Source organism: Labrus mixtus, chromosome 22, assembly GCF_963584025.1.
Source record: "Labrus mixtus chromosome 22, fLabMix1.1, whole genome shotgun sequence".
NCBI classification, from domain to species: Eukaryota; Metazoa; Chordata; class Actinopteri; order Labriformes; family Labridae; genus Labrus; species Labrus mixtus.
The window spans coordinates 5922917-5938270 of record NC_083633.1 but is presented as its reverse complement, the minus strand read 5'-3'; the positions used below and the strand labels follow the sequence as shown (position 1 = coordinate 5938270).

The window sequence follows — 15354 nt, the reverse complement described above, 5'->3', positions numbered from 1 at the left end:
CCTCAAGTCCCGGCACGGACCAAGTCCGGAAATTGGCCCGGTAGCTGGAGAGATGCCAGTCCACTTCCTGAGCACTGCCGAGGCGCCCTTGAGCAAGGCATCGAACCCCTAAACTGCTCTGAAACGCTCGCTGTGGGCAGCCCCCCTCACTCTGAGACCTCTCCATTAATGCATGTTCATAGGATCCTGTTTGTGCATGTGTTTGTGTTTCAGCCTATGTGTGTGTTCATGTTCATTAAACAGAGTGAAAAAACAAATTTCCCCTTGTGGGATTAATAAAGTACAAATTATTATTATTTACCAATCTATGAATAAAAACATTCATTCAACTTTTCTTTTTATCAAGAAATATGTACTTGTCTCTACTCTCAAACTAGTTTTAAGACATGAACATTTTGAAGTAATTTTTTTCATATTGTAAATCTTTTTAGAGCTGACTTTTTTCCAGTGAGGATGTGTATTGCATATTTATCATCAAAGGAATATGTGGCAATAACATAACAATCCTTGCATGTTTTTGTTAATTCTTTAAAGCCTGTCTCCTTCTAATCTTAAACAGTGTATAAGCAAACACATTATGACAAACCTCCACACAGTAAAGCTTCATCCTTTGTGCTAGGTCTCGTCTAAAGGCAAATGGGAGAAGCCTGACAGCCAGAACCGCTTAAATTTATCTCCAGACGACAACAGCCCCGTGGAGGAAATCCCCCTTGAGCAGACCAAAGTTTACCAGAACCAGCCCAGTGACAAAACCCAGGCGAACCTCCCGGTCCCCGTCGGCTCTCGTACGACCCCAAAGTTCCCGTCCGAGTCCGCCGTCCTGCAGAAAACTCGACCGAAACAGAATGTGAAAAAGAAAACGGGCCCCAAGAAGACCAAACCTGAGGATGTGGATCAGAACTGGATTGATGAGGACCAAATGATGACGACACAGCGGCCGTTCACTAACTCAGGTTATGATGGTAACGGTGCAATATGGGTAACTGAGGTCACTGAGCAGCCGGGCTTCCTGTTTCCAGTGGCACAGTCGATCACACCGCCGACAATCCGCCGACAAATGACAGAAGAGGCCTCGCTGTCAGAGCCGCAGAATCAGGTAGTTCACTCAGCTCATTCTCCATTTCTTAATGAATATATTTCCTCCTCCTTAAACCCAATTTAACCAACATAACACAACGTCTACCTCTTCACTTGTAGCCAACAGATCAGGATCCACCAGAACAAGGCGGTGAGAGCGGCCTCCCTTCTCCCCAGTCGGACCTCTCCACCAATCCTGTTGAGGACATCCAGGTCACAGACGTCTTCTATGAAGACACAGACATCAACGCTCCTCCAGAAACCGCAACCTCTCCAGGTCAGACATGATTGGATGAGAGCTCTCTTTTTTTCTTCTTTGCACTCTTGTTTATCAGAAAACACCTCGGGTTGGAACTACCACTGCAGCTCTTCATGCAGTGCCAGGGAGGAATTTAAGCTCATAAATGTTTAAAATAGGAGCAGCAGAAGACACTGCTACAGCTGCCTACTGTGACTCCTCACAAATGGATTTTAAATACTTGTTCACTTTGGATGTTTGCTAATTGTAACTGTATTTCATCTGATTTATTTGATTCATGTTAACTCAGTAATTTAAGACATTTTTATTAATACATCCAAATCTTAAAAATACTAAAATTATATATTTTCTTTCTCGTTTTAAATAATAAAAACACTTTTTTAGTTTTATTTGAAAGTGAGGTGTTCTGGATCTGCCATTTGTGAGTCTGTTGGTGTGTTTGTATGCATCACACGATGACAAAAAATAAATTCATTCATTCATATAAAATGAGATGTGTCTCGATATTAGGGCCGACCGATTTGCGATTTTTGGTGCCGATAACGATATTAGACAATAATAAATCTGATACCAAGAAGTCGGCTGATGTCTTTCTTAGATCTATGCTCTAACTTTAGAGATAGAAACATTTAGATATACATATTTATCAAACACTTGTGGAAAAGATATACAGTAAAACTAAGACAGGATGGTCACTCGACTGGAAAGTAACTGCGCATCTATGTATCAGTATCAGAGTATTGGCACTCTGGACAGAGAAGATACTTGGTTTAATCCATATAGCGCCCTCTGCTAGTGAAAGAGAACTGCTAGTGTAAGACAATGAAACTCAAATTAAATGCTATTTGACTGGTGAATAAATCTAGTAATATCGGCGTATATCTGCGATAAGATGAACCGATACTGATAGTCACTTGATATGCTAATATCGGCCGATGTTATGCTTATAAAAGCAATAATAAAAAATTGTTATTATAGTATATGTAACAGAGAAGTAATCATAATGCTCATAATTAAGAGTACAGGAGAATTACTTCTCATGACATCCTCTCTCATGTTACATCATGGTGTGTTGGATCATCAGTCATTTTATTCACTTTATATCTCCCCAAGTCTTCATGAGAAATGATCACATCATGGTATGTCAGGACATGTTGCATCATGTAGAGTGAGGCAGCGTCATGTTGTGGCTCAACAGGTGCCGTGTCGAATCATTACTTTCCTGTCCCACAGGTAATGATGATATGGACAGAGTCTCCTCCGAAGACAGCGCTGAGCCTGTGAACAAGCCTCCACCGGAAACCATCACTTCCTCTTCTTCTTCCATCTGGATCACAGTGAGGGCGGCCACCGCCAGCAACACGCTCGCAGAGTCGGTCTACAAAACGTTCACCACCTCGTCTCTGCTCAAAGTGCTGATGCACACGACGCAGCCCATGTTTAACAGTAAGATGAGAAACCCATATTAAGAAAAACATGCTAAAAAAACTGCTTTTATAAATACATTGGCTTCAATTTTGAAGGGTAGACATTTCCTTTGTTTGGCTCATCATTACTGTGCTCCATGATTTCTGTAGCGTGTCGCGTAGTGGCATGATGTAGGCAACGCTGATGGTGGTGGTGACGATGGTTGGAAAGAAAAAGCTGCTGGCTTTGATTATATTTAGAGTGAAACTCAGTGGCTGCATTTCTCTCTGAACGGGCTGAGAAATGAAATATGCTTCCCGAAATCTTGCAGCATATTTGGACTCCACATGAGGTCATACTGTAGTTGCTCTTCAATATCAACTTGAATCCACTCAGTCTGTGTGCTTCTCATCCACTTATGAGACTCCTCAAATGGGGCTGCTTTTCTTCTGTGGCTCAACGCTGCCCTCTGGTGGTTGTTTTCTCCATGGCTTCTTACAGAATGCAGTTTTCATTTTAATCATGAGGGTGCCTCACCTGTTTGATTAATCTGGAACTCGCACAATAACTCTCATTTTGCATTCTTTGTTATAATGACAGCTAAAAACTCTTCTTCTGCTGAATCAAAACTTTGCTATGCGCACCTATCTGGGATATCTGGGAAGATTCAGTCCTACCTTTTCTTCCAATCTTCCTTGAAATAAGAAAAGTTTCCATTGAGACTTTTACTTTGTGACTCTTCTTGCAGCAAACACTCCCATTCCCAAGGTTGAAGACTCGCGCATCAATCTGTCCCCTGGCTTAACAAACTCTGCTGGTGGAGTGATCGCCAACCCTGCCAAACCTGCCGTCTCTGTCCCAGAGGGAGGACCCACTGCTAATGGAGATTTATTCAGTGTCACTCCTCAGCCACTCCACCCTTTTAATGAATACACCGTTAGTCCCCGTCCTTCTGCTGCCTTCGCTGAAGATGCAAGAAGCAGTGTTTTCTTTCATCCTAATCACAAACCCTCTGCAGAGCAAGCTATTGTCAGTCTGAAGATGGATTCAAAACACCCTCAGACCTCTAGAGCTTTGGATTCTCAGGATCATTTAATCACTTCACATCCCCTTTCTCTGCTGCCTGATTATGACTCAAGTACCATCAACTCAGCCAAAACAAACAGAGCTGAAGAGAATAACCCGAGCACTTATCACAGTCTTTATAATCGGATACAAGATGATGTCAGCATCTTGCAAAGTCCTGAAACTAAAAAGGAATCCAAGCTGGACAGACACAGCGTCTTATCTTTCTTTGATTCTAAAAGTCTGACTTTGTCTGTTCCGTCTAATGCAGAAGAATCCAACACTGACATGTCAGCAGATGGGAGTGGATCAGGCTCTGGCTTTTGTAGCGACAAGCTCAGTGAGGATTTCGATGCAATCACTGCAGCCAAGTCTGACCCTCCTACTATAGCAAACTCAGCTGTCAGCTTCACAGGGGATCAAACAGGGACAAAGGGCGAATCAAAAGTCAGGACTGATAGTGAAAACGATTATGGCACACAAAGATCAGGACACAATATACAGAGCAGTCGAACAACTGTGTTGGAAGAAGAAACTGAGGGGGATGAAAGCGAGCTAAATGGCAAGGTGGAAAAAGAAGAAGAGAAAAAAGAAGTATTCGACATGCGTAGTCAGAGAGTTAGCAAAGTTGACTGTGAAAAAGATGAGAGAGTCAGACAGTTCAGTGGCACAGCAGGCTGGGGCATGCTGGGAGAGAAAGAGAGAGAAACTGAAGTTGAGATTGTTGCAGAAAATACGTCGTATACTGAGACGAGCAGTGTGAATGAAACAGAGTTAAATTCAAGGGTTTTTCTCTGGTCAGAGGAGGCAAGAGGTCCTCCTAGAGAGGGTGGTGGAGATGGAGCAGAAGATGGAAAAGACCATGACGTCAGGGACGATGATATAAGTCAGAAGTCTGTAGGTAAAAATGAACGTTGTGTCACTGGTCATGTAGTGAAGGATAGTAACAAAACAGCTGTATCTGAAGAAAGGGATGGACTCCAGTTTTCTGACAATCAAGATAAACTTACACAGGTTTACCAGGATAGAGATGGGGATGGTGACGGACCTGGAGGTGTTGAGAGTGAAACATTTATTGAAGGGGATGGTAGGGAGGGTATTAAAAGAGCTTTGATTGAAGAGGGTTTGCAGCAGGTCTTAATCGGGGACGGGTTTTTGTTTGATGGTGCAAGAAGTCCCACGGAGGAGCAAACATCAGGTAAATGTTACTCAGTGCTCAGCGTCTGTGTGGCATAATGTGTTCAGCCATAACAAGTTTTCCATGCATACACTTTTCTAGTCATAAACATTGCACAAAAAGTAAGGAAATATGTGTTTGGTAGATTATTTCTTTGTTGTAACAGCAATAAATCTTATACCGTTGGAAAGCCTCTTTATTTCACTTTTAAATGGTGCCACATTTGTAAGGAACATGCGTTTGTGGGATGAGCAGCAGAGCTGAGTATGTGGGTTGAGCCCATGAAAAACTTGCCAAATCTTCTCTGCCAAGTTCTCTGTAGTAGTTTTGAGAATCAGTTTGATACGGACTTATCAACAGCTGTTTTAAAAATGTAGATTCATCTGAATTCAAAACAAGTCAGGAGTTCTATACTATACTGTGTAGTTAAATGAAAAGTATTTATTCTAATTGAATTATCTAAATGAATCACAGGTTGTAATATAAATACATAATAATAAAGTTGTTGCCTCTCCTTTCTAGCAGGGAGCAGCAACAGCAGCCACGAGTCTCGGGTCGGACTGGTGGGAGGTGTGGAGAGAGAGAAGAGGACGGTCGTCCCTCTGGCTGTCGTCTCAACTCTCACCATCCTCTGTCTGCTGGTACTGGTGGGCATACTCATCTACTGGAGGTACACACACACACAGACATATATACACACACACACACACACACACACGGTAAAAACCTGCCAGGATCAGTATTACTTGTGTACTTAGAGATCGGTCTGTTTATATTTGCAGAAACTGTTTCCAGGCAGCTAATTTCTACCCTGATGACACCGCATCACCTAAAGTCATATCTGTTCCGTCTACACCCCTGCTGCTGGCCACAGGTAACACACAAACACACACACACTGGACATTTTAACAGTTGTGATACATAAAAAACTACTGAATTGTAATGCAAAAATTTAAATGTTTGCTCTTTGGTTGCAGACGGTCACGAGCCGCTGACAGTGAAACAGTTTGTGAAACATGTCATGGAGCTGCACTCCACCAACACGTTCTCCAAGGAGTTTGAGGTGGGTGAAGTGGGTCATGATGTAGATTTTAAAAAAAATTAAAAAAAAGGTCTGCAAAGTATAGAAGACATAAAATAAAATAAATCCTGCACAAAAGCAGACAGTACCTCATTCGCTCCTAATGCTCTTCCATATCTTTATTAACATCATGCTCGTTAGCAAGCAGTTTCTCACTAGTAACAGCAGACTCCAACACTCAAACAGAAGACAGGACTTCAAATTTAATACGATATAACAACTTCACTTAGTGTAAAAACCTTCATCTTTGTGTTAAACATGTTTCATCTGGAGATGGACATAAACACAAATTCTGGAGTTCTGTTTTCTAGATTTTAATTGTGTTTGACTTTGATAAATCAGGCTTATTTTGTGTGTTAGTAGTCGTCATTTTCATTTCGACTGCAAGAGTGCACTACTCACCACTGCACTATAATCTTATTTAGCCTTGTATATATTAGTCTTTTTTCTTACAATATGTTTATATTTAATGTTGAGAGCACAGTGACTGAAGACAAATTCCTTGTGTGTGTGTGTGTGTGTGTGTGTGTGAGAGCATACATGGTCAATCAAGCCGATGCTGAAGAGGATGAAGTGATTAACTGTGTAAGGTTTTCTTCCAGGTGAGAATATATTTCTCTGTACAGTCCACACAAACAGTCATGTCTTTCCTTTGGCTGAACATTTATTTTTTAATGAGAACTACCCCAAAAAAAAAAAGAACGCGTAAGCAAAACAAAACTTTTCTAAATTCCACATTTTTTTTCACCTTTGGTTTTTGGTTGTTTTACAAAAGAAGGAACTTAAAATCTTTGCGTTTACCCATTTTAACCAATAAAAATAAAATAAATAGTCCAAGAATCTTTGAATTCCCACCTGAAACAAACCTCCTGTTTCACATATAAGACACAAAAAATGAATCAAACAACTTAAAAAAAATAAGCTTGAAAAAAACGTTTCTTTCACTTGTCTTAAGTCATAAACACCGGAGAGAAAACTTTATAGATCAGACCTAGTGACTGAATCCCAAGATTTTCTTTTTCCTCTCAGGAGTTCTGAACATGTCTGAATGTCATTGTGTACTTGAAAACAGCTTGTGCATTAGTCCCAACAACTACATACATTTGCATGACATTAGTCACCCGTGTTTCCGAGCATGAACCCTCTGAGTAAGACACACAGACAGGATTAACAGTCGGATACTTCGCCCATCGAGGTGAAAGCCTATTTTGTCACAGTTTTTAAAGCCACAGCGCAAATTTAACATCCATGTAAAAAGCTAACCCGAGGGAGTAAACAGTGTTTGCACAATCAAAAAGATGCTTTGATATGTCACAGTGTTCAGTATTAGGTTTGGCAGACATGGCTCAAAGGGAACATCTTTGTATTTCCCAGTTAGCATTGCCTCTCTGTGTGTATCTGAACCCCATGTTCCTGTACCTGCACTGACTCCCTGTCTGTCTGTCTGTCTGTCTGTCTGTGTGTCTGTCTGTCTGTCTGTCATCTTGCCCCCCCTCCGACTCTCCTTTTACCACCTCCACCACCATCGTCGTGCTTTCTGCATCCTCACCACCCTCCATTAGATTGTCAAAGAATCCTACGAGGTAAGACACCTACGTTATCACCTCTCTTCTGCAGTTTCCGAGGTGGTTCCTTTATCCTTCTCCACAAATCAAAACAACATTTATTTTCTTCCCCGTTGTCTGTTTTTAGACGGCATCACCAGTATTTTAGAGTGATATAAAGTGATTCACAAAGTTTAATTTTCCTTTTCTTATCACAAACAGCCTTTTGGTTATTAATGATTAGGAATTGTCGTTCTCAGACCTGAGACACATTTTCAAAATGAATTGGAGCAAAGAACCCTTTCAGTTCCACCACAGCAAGAGCCTTTTTAATATTTCACTTATTCTGTACGACAGTTTTCTAACATTGACACCGCTCACTTACAGAAGTATCACTTGCCTGCAGAGTTCATTGATCAAATATATTATTTATGACTATGTTATTTGTGAAGCTGCCTGGGAACATGTGTGTATTTGAGTTAACAGATCAGTAGTGTTGTAGTCAAGACCAAACTAACTGAGACCAAGACATACCCGAGACCAGAGTGCTCTGAGACCGAGACATTTAAGGATCGAGACTAAGTCAAAACAAAGGCCAGGACAGAACGAGACCGAGACAAGACCAAGACATACCCGAGATCAGAGTGCTCTGAGACGGAGACAAGACCAGGACAGAGAGAGACTGAGACATTGAGGGATCGAGATCGAGTCAAGATCAAAGACCAAGGCAGGTTGAGACCGAGACCATAAATATCACTGAAAAATCATCATCTTGTGTGCAGCGGGCGTGTCACTCACTGAGACCGCAAAACTGGGAAGGTTGCAGTCGTAACCAGGGGATAAAAATCAAACTACAAATGAGTTGAAGTTATTTGTTCAGTGGTGGTCTTGACCGGTCTTGATTTAAATCCTTGAGTCCGCCCAGTCTGAGGCCGAGACAAGACCGAGTAAAAATGCTTTCGATTACAAGAGTCCAAGACCTTCAAAAAGTGGTCTAGAGACCCAGACCGATTTAGAGAACTACAACACTACAGATCAGGAATGAATATAATGCATGTTGTGCTTCTTCTTGTGTTTCTCTCACAAAATGGTTTTCTCCTCGATACACAAACCTTCTTTACCTCTTCACTGTAAGAGCTAGTGTTTTATTTAAGTCAGTTGTCATAATAAATAAATAGCTACTTGTCTAAAGGAAAAACCACATTGTACCACATTTAGTCACAACATTCAGCTTCCTCTCACAACTAACCCCCGTCCTGTTTGTGTGTGTTTTTTTTTTGTCGTTTCTCAGGAGGTGCAGGCGTGCACGGTGGACATGGGCATCACTACCGACAGCTCCAATCACCCTGACAATAAAAGCAAGAACAGATACATCAACATACTGGCCTGTACGTCACTGTTCAGCCTGATCTTTTGTTTTTTAAAATGTCATCGTGAAACTGATGGTCCTTTATTACTTTCAGATGACCACAGTCGAGTCAAACTCTGCAACAGTTTGGACAGAGACGGGAAATCTGGAGATTACATCAACGCCAACTTTGTGGATGTAAGTGTGGTCTCATGCATGCTAGCAGAAAGACTGACACAGCATCCTGAAATATCACAACGTTGTCTACTTGACTTTGCATTCAGCACTTTCTAGTTAATTCATGTTTTTCCTTCTCTACAGGGTTATGAGCGAACAAGGGCGTACATCGCAGCTCAGGGGCCTCTCCGAGCGGGCAGGGAAGACTTCTGGAGGATGATCTGGCAGCAGAATGTCGGAGTCATTGTCATGATCACAAACCTCAAAGAGAAGGGACGGGTAAGAGGACCCTCTGCTTCTAACACAAACACAAGCTCTGTCACAGAGATGAGTGACCTTTCATCTGACCTCACACTTCATCAAAAATCTTACATCTTACCATGTGTGTGTGTGTGTGTGTGTGTACATCGTTATCTTTCAGTGTCACATTGAAAGAGCAAAGCCTGAGACGTCTAATCCTGAGACGCCTGAGGAACTTGTAAATGTTTTGTATAAATCAAAATTTTGTATTTCATGACATCTACCTTGCTAGCCTTGATTTACTCCTTAAATAAGATGCTGAAATGTAACTTAAAGTGAATGTTATCTTACAAAAAAGTAAAAGCTGCAAATGGAGGGGCAGCTTTAGAAAATAAAGTACGGTAATGTTTGAATAAAAAAGCAAATTTAAACTCCTAGATTGTAGATTTTTTAATACTTTTTCTGACAAGTGTTGAAAAACAATTAAAGCTGATTATATAATGTTTGACAAAATGCGTTGATTTTACTGCTCTGTAGTTTTTAAAGCAACATTAGCTGTGAACAACATCTTAAAGTGGTGAAGAGGCGTCGCAAACAGCAGCATTCAATGTGTGCTGTGTTTCTCGCAGCCTTGACCAATGAAAGCTTTATATACATTTACTCCTGAGGGAGATTCAGTCACTAACTGCTCCTGTATGTTCACAAGCTTGTCACTGTGTCAGTCTGCCGTTGGTTGCTGGGCAGGCAAAGTACGATGGGTTTATCAGAGCTTGTCAGCTGTGCACGACTGATTAGGGCTGTGAGACTCGATGACATCACAAGTACATGTGAAGGAAAAGTCCATTTACACTTAGGGCCCCAAAAGTCCTGGAATATCTGCCTGAGAAAACCAGGACAGCTGAGCGAGACAAACGATTATCACTTTGCCGCCTCACAGTTTATTCATTGCTTTTTATTGACTTCAATTTGTTATAAGAATGTTTCTTCACTGTTTGCCTAAACTGAAACTGAATATTTACCTCCTTAAAAGCACTATAACTACGATTCTATATTCTTAAATTTATTTAAATATGATCCTCTCATAAACCAGAAGGACAGGCTATGACTTTTTCAGGACACCAGAGGTTTAGATGTTTGCCATCCTCTGGTTTGGATCGAACACTTCTGTTGCAGTACTCCATTCCATAAAGTTGTACATTGTTCGTCTTTCTGCAGACGAAATGTGATCAGTACTGGCCCGACGAGAACCAAGAGGAATACGGCCAATACCAGGTGACCCTGAAAAGCAGCAAGACCCTGGCTTACTACACGATGCGGACGTTCACTGTCCGAGATACCTCAAATAAGGTTCTTAACACACAAACCCTTAACGCTCTCTCTCAAACACACATACATCAACAAACTGTGCTGACAATGCTGTTTTAATGAAAGTCAAAAATAAAAGGGCTCACTGTTTTATATCTGTTCTGTTCCTCCAGGCGTCTCAGAGGAGAGTTGAACACACGGTCCTCCATTACCACTACACCCAGTGGCCAGACATGGGCGTCCCAGAATACACTCTGCCTGTCCTGTCCTTCATCAGAGCATCCTCCCAGGCGAGGACACAGGAGGTCGGGCCTGTTCTGGTACACTGCAGGTAAACTGTGTGTGCGTATGTCAGATTCCACTTTAATCTTGGGAGACAACAAGAGAGCGACCATGTCAAATACGCCTTAAACTGAATAAACGTTTTTTGACTTGTGATGTGCGTCACAGTGCCGGAGTAGGAAGAACAGGCACCTACATCGTGATAGACAGCATGCTGCAGCAGATCCAGGATCAGGGTACTGTGAATGTTCTTGGTTTTCTTAAACATGTGCGAACACAGAGGAACTTCCTGGTTCAAACAGAGGTAAGCGACCTGACACAAACACACACTTACAACATGTAAGAATAGGTGCATCCTCAGGATCACTCAGCCCTGTCCCTCTCCTGCAGGAGCAGTACGTGTTCATCCATGACGCTCTGGTGGAGGCCGTCTTGAGCCGGGACACCTCTGTGACATCTGACCTCCTCCACACTTATGTGTCAGACCTCCTGACCCCCGGGCCGTCAGGCAGGACACGTATGGACAGACAGTTTAAGGTACAGCGTGTTCCCTTTTTCCCCCCATGTCGATCAAATAATGCCGATCCCAAACTAACGCCTAAGGGGATGTATCTGCAGGGTTTGACATATTAACGCCTGTGTCAGTAAGACGACCATATAGATTCATTATTTATCCGGCTGTCTTAGCTGTGAAGCTCCTGTTTTTTACTTCTGCTTTCAACGCCCTGTCACTTTTACTTATTGCCCCGGCTGCACAGAGAAAACAGTTGGACACTGTTTTTTATTGAAGAAAATACGAGGAAACATGAGGAACAGGAGAGACTCTATAGATTTTTATAAAGAATGAAATAATGATGAAAACCAATGTTGTCTCTCCGTCACTCCAGTGATAGATTTGATTTTGGGCCTTTATTGAAGAGATAGGACAGTGGATAGAATCAGAAATCAGGGAGAGGAACGACATTCGGGGAAGGAGCCACATGTTGAATCCAAACCCGAGCGGCCCACTTTATAGCCTAAGTACATGTGGCGCTCGCACTAACCACTACTCTACACTCGCCCCCTCCAGTCAGATGTTTAGTGTAGAAAGTTTGACGGTATGTATTGGCTCTACAGTTCCAGGAATTTGCCAAACTCTTTTTTATAATTTGGATCACACCCATCCCACATGTTCATGCTTTGAATGTAACTGACTGTTTTGTTTGTGTTTTAGTTGATCAGTCAGCGGCAGGCGAAGCACGCAGACTACAGCACGGCTCTGAGAGACGGCAACGCAGAGAGGAACAGAGCCAGAGCGCTGATGCCCGGTGAGCAGGGCTGCTTTCATATCTGGGCTGAAAGGAAACTGCTGCAGGGCGCCAGAGTGCCAATAGTCTTAGGTTTCATATTTTTTAAATGGACATCAGTCAGTCTCTATTTTTCTTTAAATATGTTTCCATTTATTTTGTATGTTTATTGTATTATATGTTTTAAAGGTCCCATATTATGCTTTTTCTGGTTTTATATGCCCTTTAGTGTGTTTTCCAAGTGTCCTGTGCATGTTTTGGCACATCTATGTGCAAAAATTCAAAGTCTGCGGAAACGCGGCTTCTCCTACGTCCTCCTGTTAGCTGTAGCATTAGCTGCATGTAACGCTCGGTTCTAGCCCCCCTCGAAAAAAAATTGTCAGTCCGACGTCATTGTCAGTGTGAGATCACTGATCTAAGCCCATTGGCTCGTTGTGGTAAGCCCTGCAGCTCATGTTGCACGCCCGTTAACTTCTGTAGCACGCCCACGATATGCCGTAGCCTGCGGTAGCACAGTAGTGCTAAGGTGCTAATGTTTTTGCTCCCCTCGGACGGAGCCAGTGGCTGCATTCCCAATATGGTAAAAGGGGCGGGACATTTCCAAGAACCGTGCTGAGCAGGCCGACCAATCAGATCAGACTTGAACTCTGATCTCTGAACGTGGGACTGGGACTCTGAACGTGGGCAGTTCAGAGCCTTAGAGAGAGAGTCAGAAGCGAGCCGGTGCATGGAGCAGCAGTACATGAAAACAGATACTTTTTTTTAACTTTAGCTATTGTGAACATACTTTAGTAGGTACATAGATTAAATATAGTAACTCCAAAAAGGGCATAATATGACCTCTTTAATATCTTATTTTATGCCATTATTTTTTTTACATTTATTTTCCCCTTTGCTTTTACAATTCCTTGAAGGGTTAGGCTGTCAGCCAGTTTGAATTTAGTGGTTTACAGGAAGTCGAAGAATGTGTTTAAATAAGTAAAAATATACAGAAATAACTGCAAAAAAATACAAAGCTAAAAGAAAAACTTAAAATCATGTTCAGTCATATTTTATTAGTCTGTGTCTCTTATCTTTTAAAGAGTCTATTAATATTAGGTTTACATTTTACATTACAGGAAGCTCATAGATTATGTTGTTAGGTCTCTGTTTGCCGGTTATTTGTTCCTAGCTCGTTTCTTTGTGTCTTTTTTTTAGTGGAGAGATCCAGAGTGTGTCTGACTGCTTCAGAATCAAACGCCACGGGGTTCATCAACGCCTCCTACGTCATGGTAAGACAACTGGACAACTCGTGGTTGTTACTGTTGTATTAGAAACTGGTCTTTAATTAAAGGGGACATTTTATGAAAAATCCACTTTCACAGTGTTTTTGAACATATATTTGAGTAACCTGAGTGTCTACTGACCCACAAAATGTGAAATAAACCCATCCAGTCCTTTGTTTGTGGTCTGCATAAGTCTTACAACACAGACAAAAATGCTCTGTTTCAAATTTGCTCTCCTTGTGATGTCACAGTGGGATTCTGGTAAAAAAAAAAATCCCCTCCCCTCCCCTGATATCTCCCTCCATGGACTCCACCCCCAGCCTAGAACAAAACTTTTGTGCAGGTCCGCCATTTTTATTCTCGCTACAGAGGAGTGATGTCTACCAGGAAAACTCAGGGGGGCTCATTACATTTAAAGAGACACACACACCAAAACGGAGCGTTCTGAGAGAGCTGGTTTCTACAGGGTCACAAACCTCCTCTGGTGCTTGATTCATGTTATATTTTGACCAAAGCACAGCACAGATGTTTCATTTAGACCACAGGGGACTGTTTGAAAAGGTGGAGAAGGGGTTTTATTATGTCATCTTTAAACATCAAACTTGGTGTCGTCTCAGGGTCATCATCACAGTAAGGAGTTCATCGTGAGCCAGACTCCCCTGAGCAGCACGGTGGCAGATTTCTGGAGGATGATCTGGGAGCACAACACACACACTGTCGTCCGCCTGCCAGACGCACACTGCCAGGTATGAGACAGACTGTTCATCTCTCTAATCCTTGTTGAAGAACTTCTCATGTACTCACACTCTGACGTGTTTTCCTGTTTATTTCAGAATGCGGAGGTGGACGCTTGTGTTTACTGGCCCAGAAAAGACCAGCCAATGAGCTTCGAGGGTTTTATTGTGTCACACAGGGGGGAGGAGCTTGTGAGCCTGTCCAATAACGAAAGACTTATGGTGCAGGACTTTAGAGTGGAGTCTACACAGGTAAAACACACAAGATGTACACTTTTACATTTATCTATTCAAATGTATAAAGACACTTGTATCATCTTGCTCCTTCTTTTTGTTTTTCTCTTCCTGTATCTAGAGCGAATATGTGCTGGAGGTGCGACAATACAGCGCCCCCTGCTGGCCGAACCCAGACAGTCCAATCAGGAACAGTTTTGATCTGGTCAACACCGTCAAAGAGCACAGCAGACATTCAGACAGACCCTCAGTTGTTCATGATCCGTGAGTCCAAGAACAGACAGGACCACTCTGACTTAGTTTTTTCTTCTTTGTGAGGCTCAATTTGTGTGTGTGTGGTTGTGTTTGTAGCTTGGGAGGTGCCGTATCGGGGCTGTTCTGTGCCCTCACCACCCTGTCCAGTCAGCTTGAGGAGGACGGAGCTGTGGATGTCTACCAGGTGGCGCGGATGACCAACCTGATGAGGCCCGGGGTTTTTAACGATGTAGTAAGTACTGAAACACAGTGAAACCCTGTGACGCTCCCATTTCTCTGTAAGCTCTTTAAGATCTATGAAATGACACAAAGAAGAAAATCTACAGCTTATTCATAAAACACGGTTAAGGCCCTGCGTCCACCTAGCGTTTGTTTCTCAGCGCCAGCATCTTTTTTCAGTTGTTTTCAATGGGTAGAGAGAGTTCGCAGCAGAAAGCGGGCGCCTGGATGAAAAGCAGGTTTTTTACAAGCGATCTGCGGTTTTTGTGTGGCCGCCACGAGCGCTGAAGTTGAAAAACGTTCAACTTTTCAGAAAGGCGCTGTTGACGTCACGGGCGATCTTTTCAAAATGTTTGATATTCCCTGTATTTTAGCCTCCTACGGATCGTATCTTTTACT

The 15354-nt window shown here is 42.4% G+C and overlaps 1 protein-coding gene across 1 annotated transcript in view; it reads left to right on the top strand.

Annotated features, from left to right (window-relative positions):
• ptprz1b (protein tyrosine phosphatase receptor type Z1b) overlaps positions 1–15354 on the top strand; it is a 77402-nt gene that overhangs the window by 58763 nt on the left and 3285 nt on the right. The window contains exons 12-31 of the mRNA XM_061030412.1: positions 620–1096; positions 1198–1354; positions 2570–2782; positions 5508–5655; positions 5768–5859; positions 5963–6048; positions 7629–7649; positions 8902–8998; positions 9074–9156; positions 9280–9414; positions 10591–10722; positions 10854–11011; positions 11131–11266; positions 11353–11499; positions 12176–12269; positions 13446–13519; positions 14131–14259; positions 14347–14499; positions 14603–14745; positions 14833–14968. Of these exons, the coding sequence (XP_060886395.1) occupies positions 620–1096; positions 1198–1354; positions 2570–2782; positions 5508–5655; positions 5768–5859; positions 5963–6048; positions 7629–7649; positions 8902–8998; positions 9074–9156; positions 9280–9414; positions 10591–10722; positions 10854–11011; positions 11131–11266; positions 11353–11499; positions 12176–12269; positions 13446–13519; positions 14131–14259; positions 14347–14499; positions 14603–14745; positions 14833–14968 (2811 nt within the window). The remainder of the gene's footprint in view (positions 1–619; positions 1097–1197; positions 1355–2569; positions 2783–5507; positions 5656–5767; positions 5860–5962; positions 6049–7628; positions 7650–8901; positions 8999–9073; positions 9157–9279; positions 9415–10590; positions 10723–10853; positions 11012–11130; positions 11267–11352; positions 11500–12175; positions 12270–13445; positions 13520–14130; positions 14260–14346; positions 14500–14602; positions 14746–14832; positions 14969–15354) is intronic.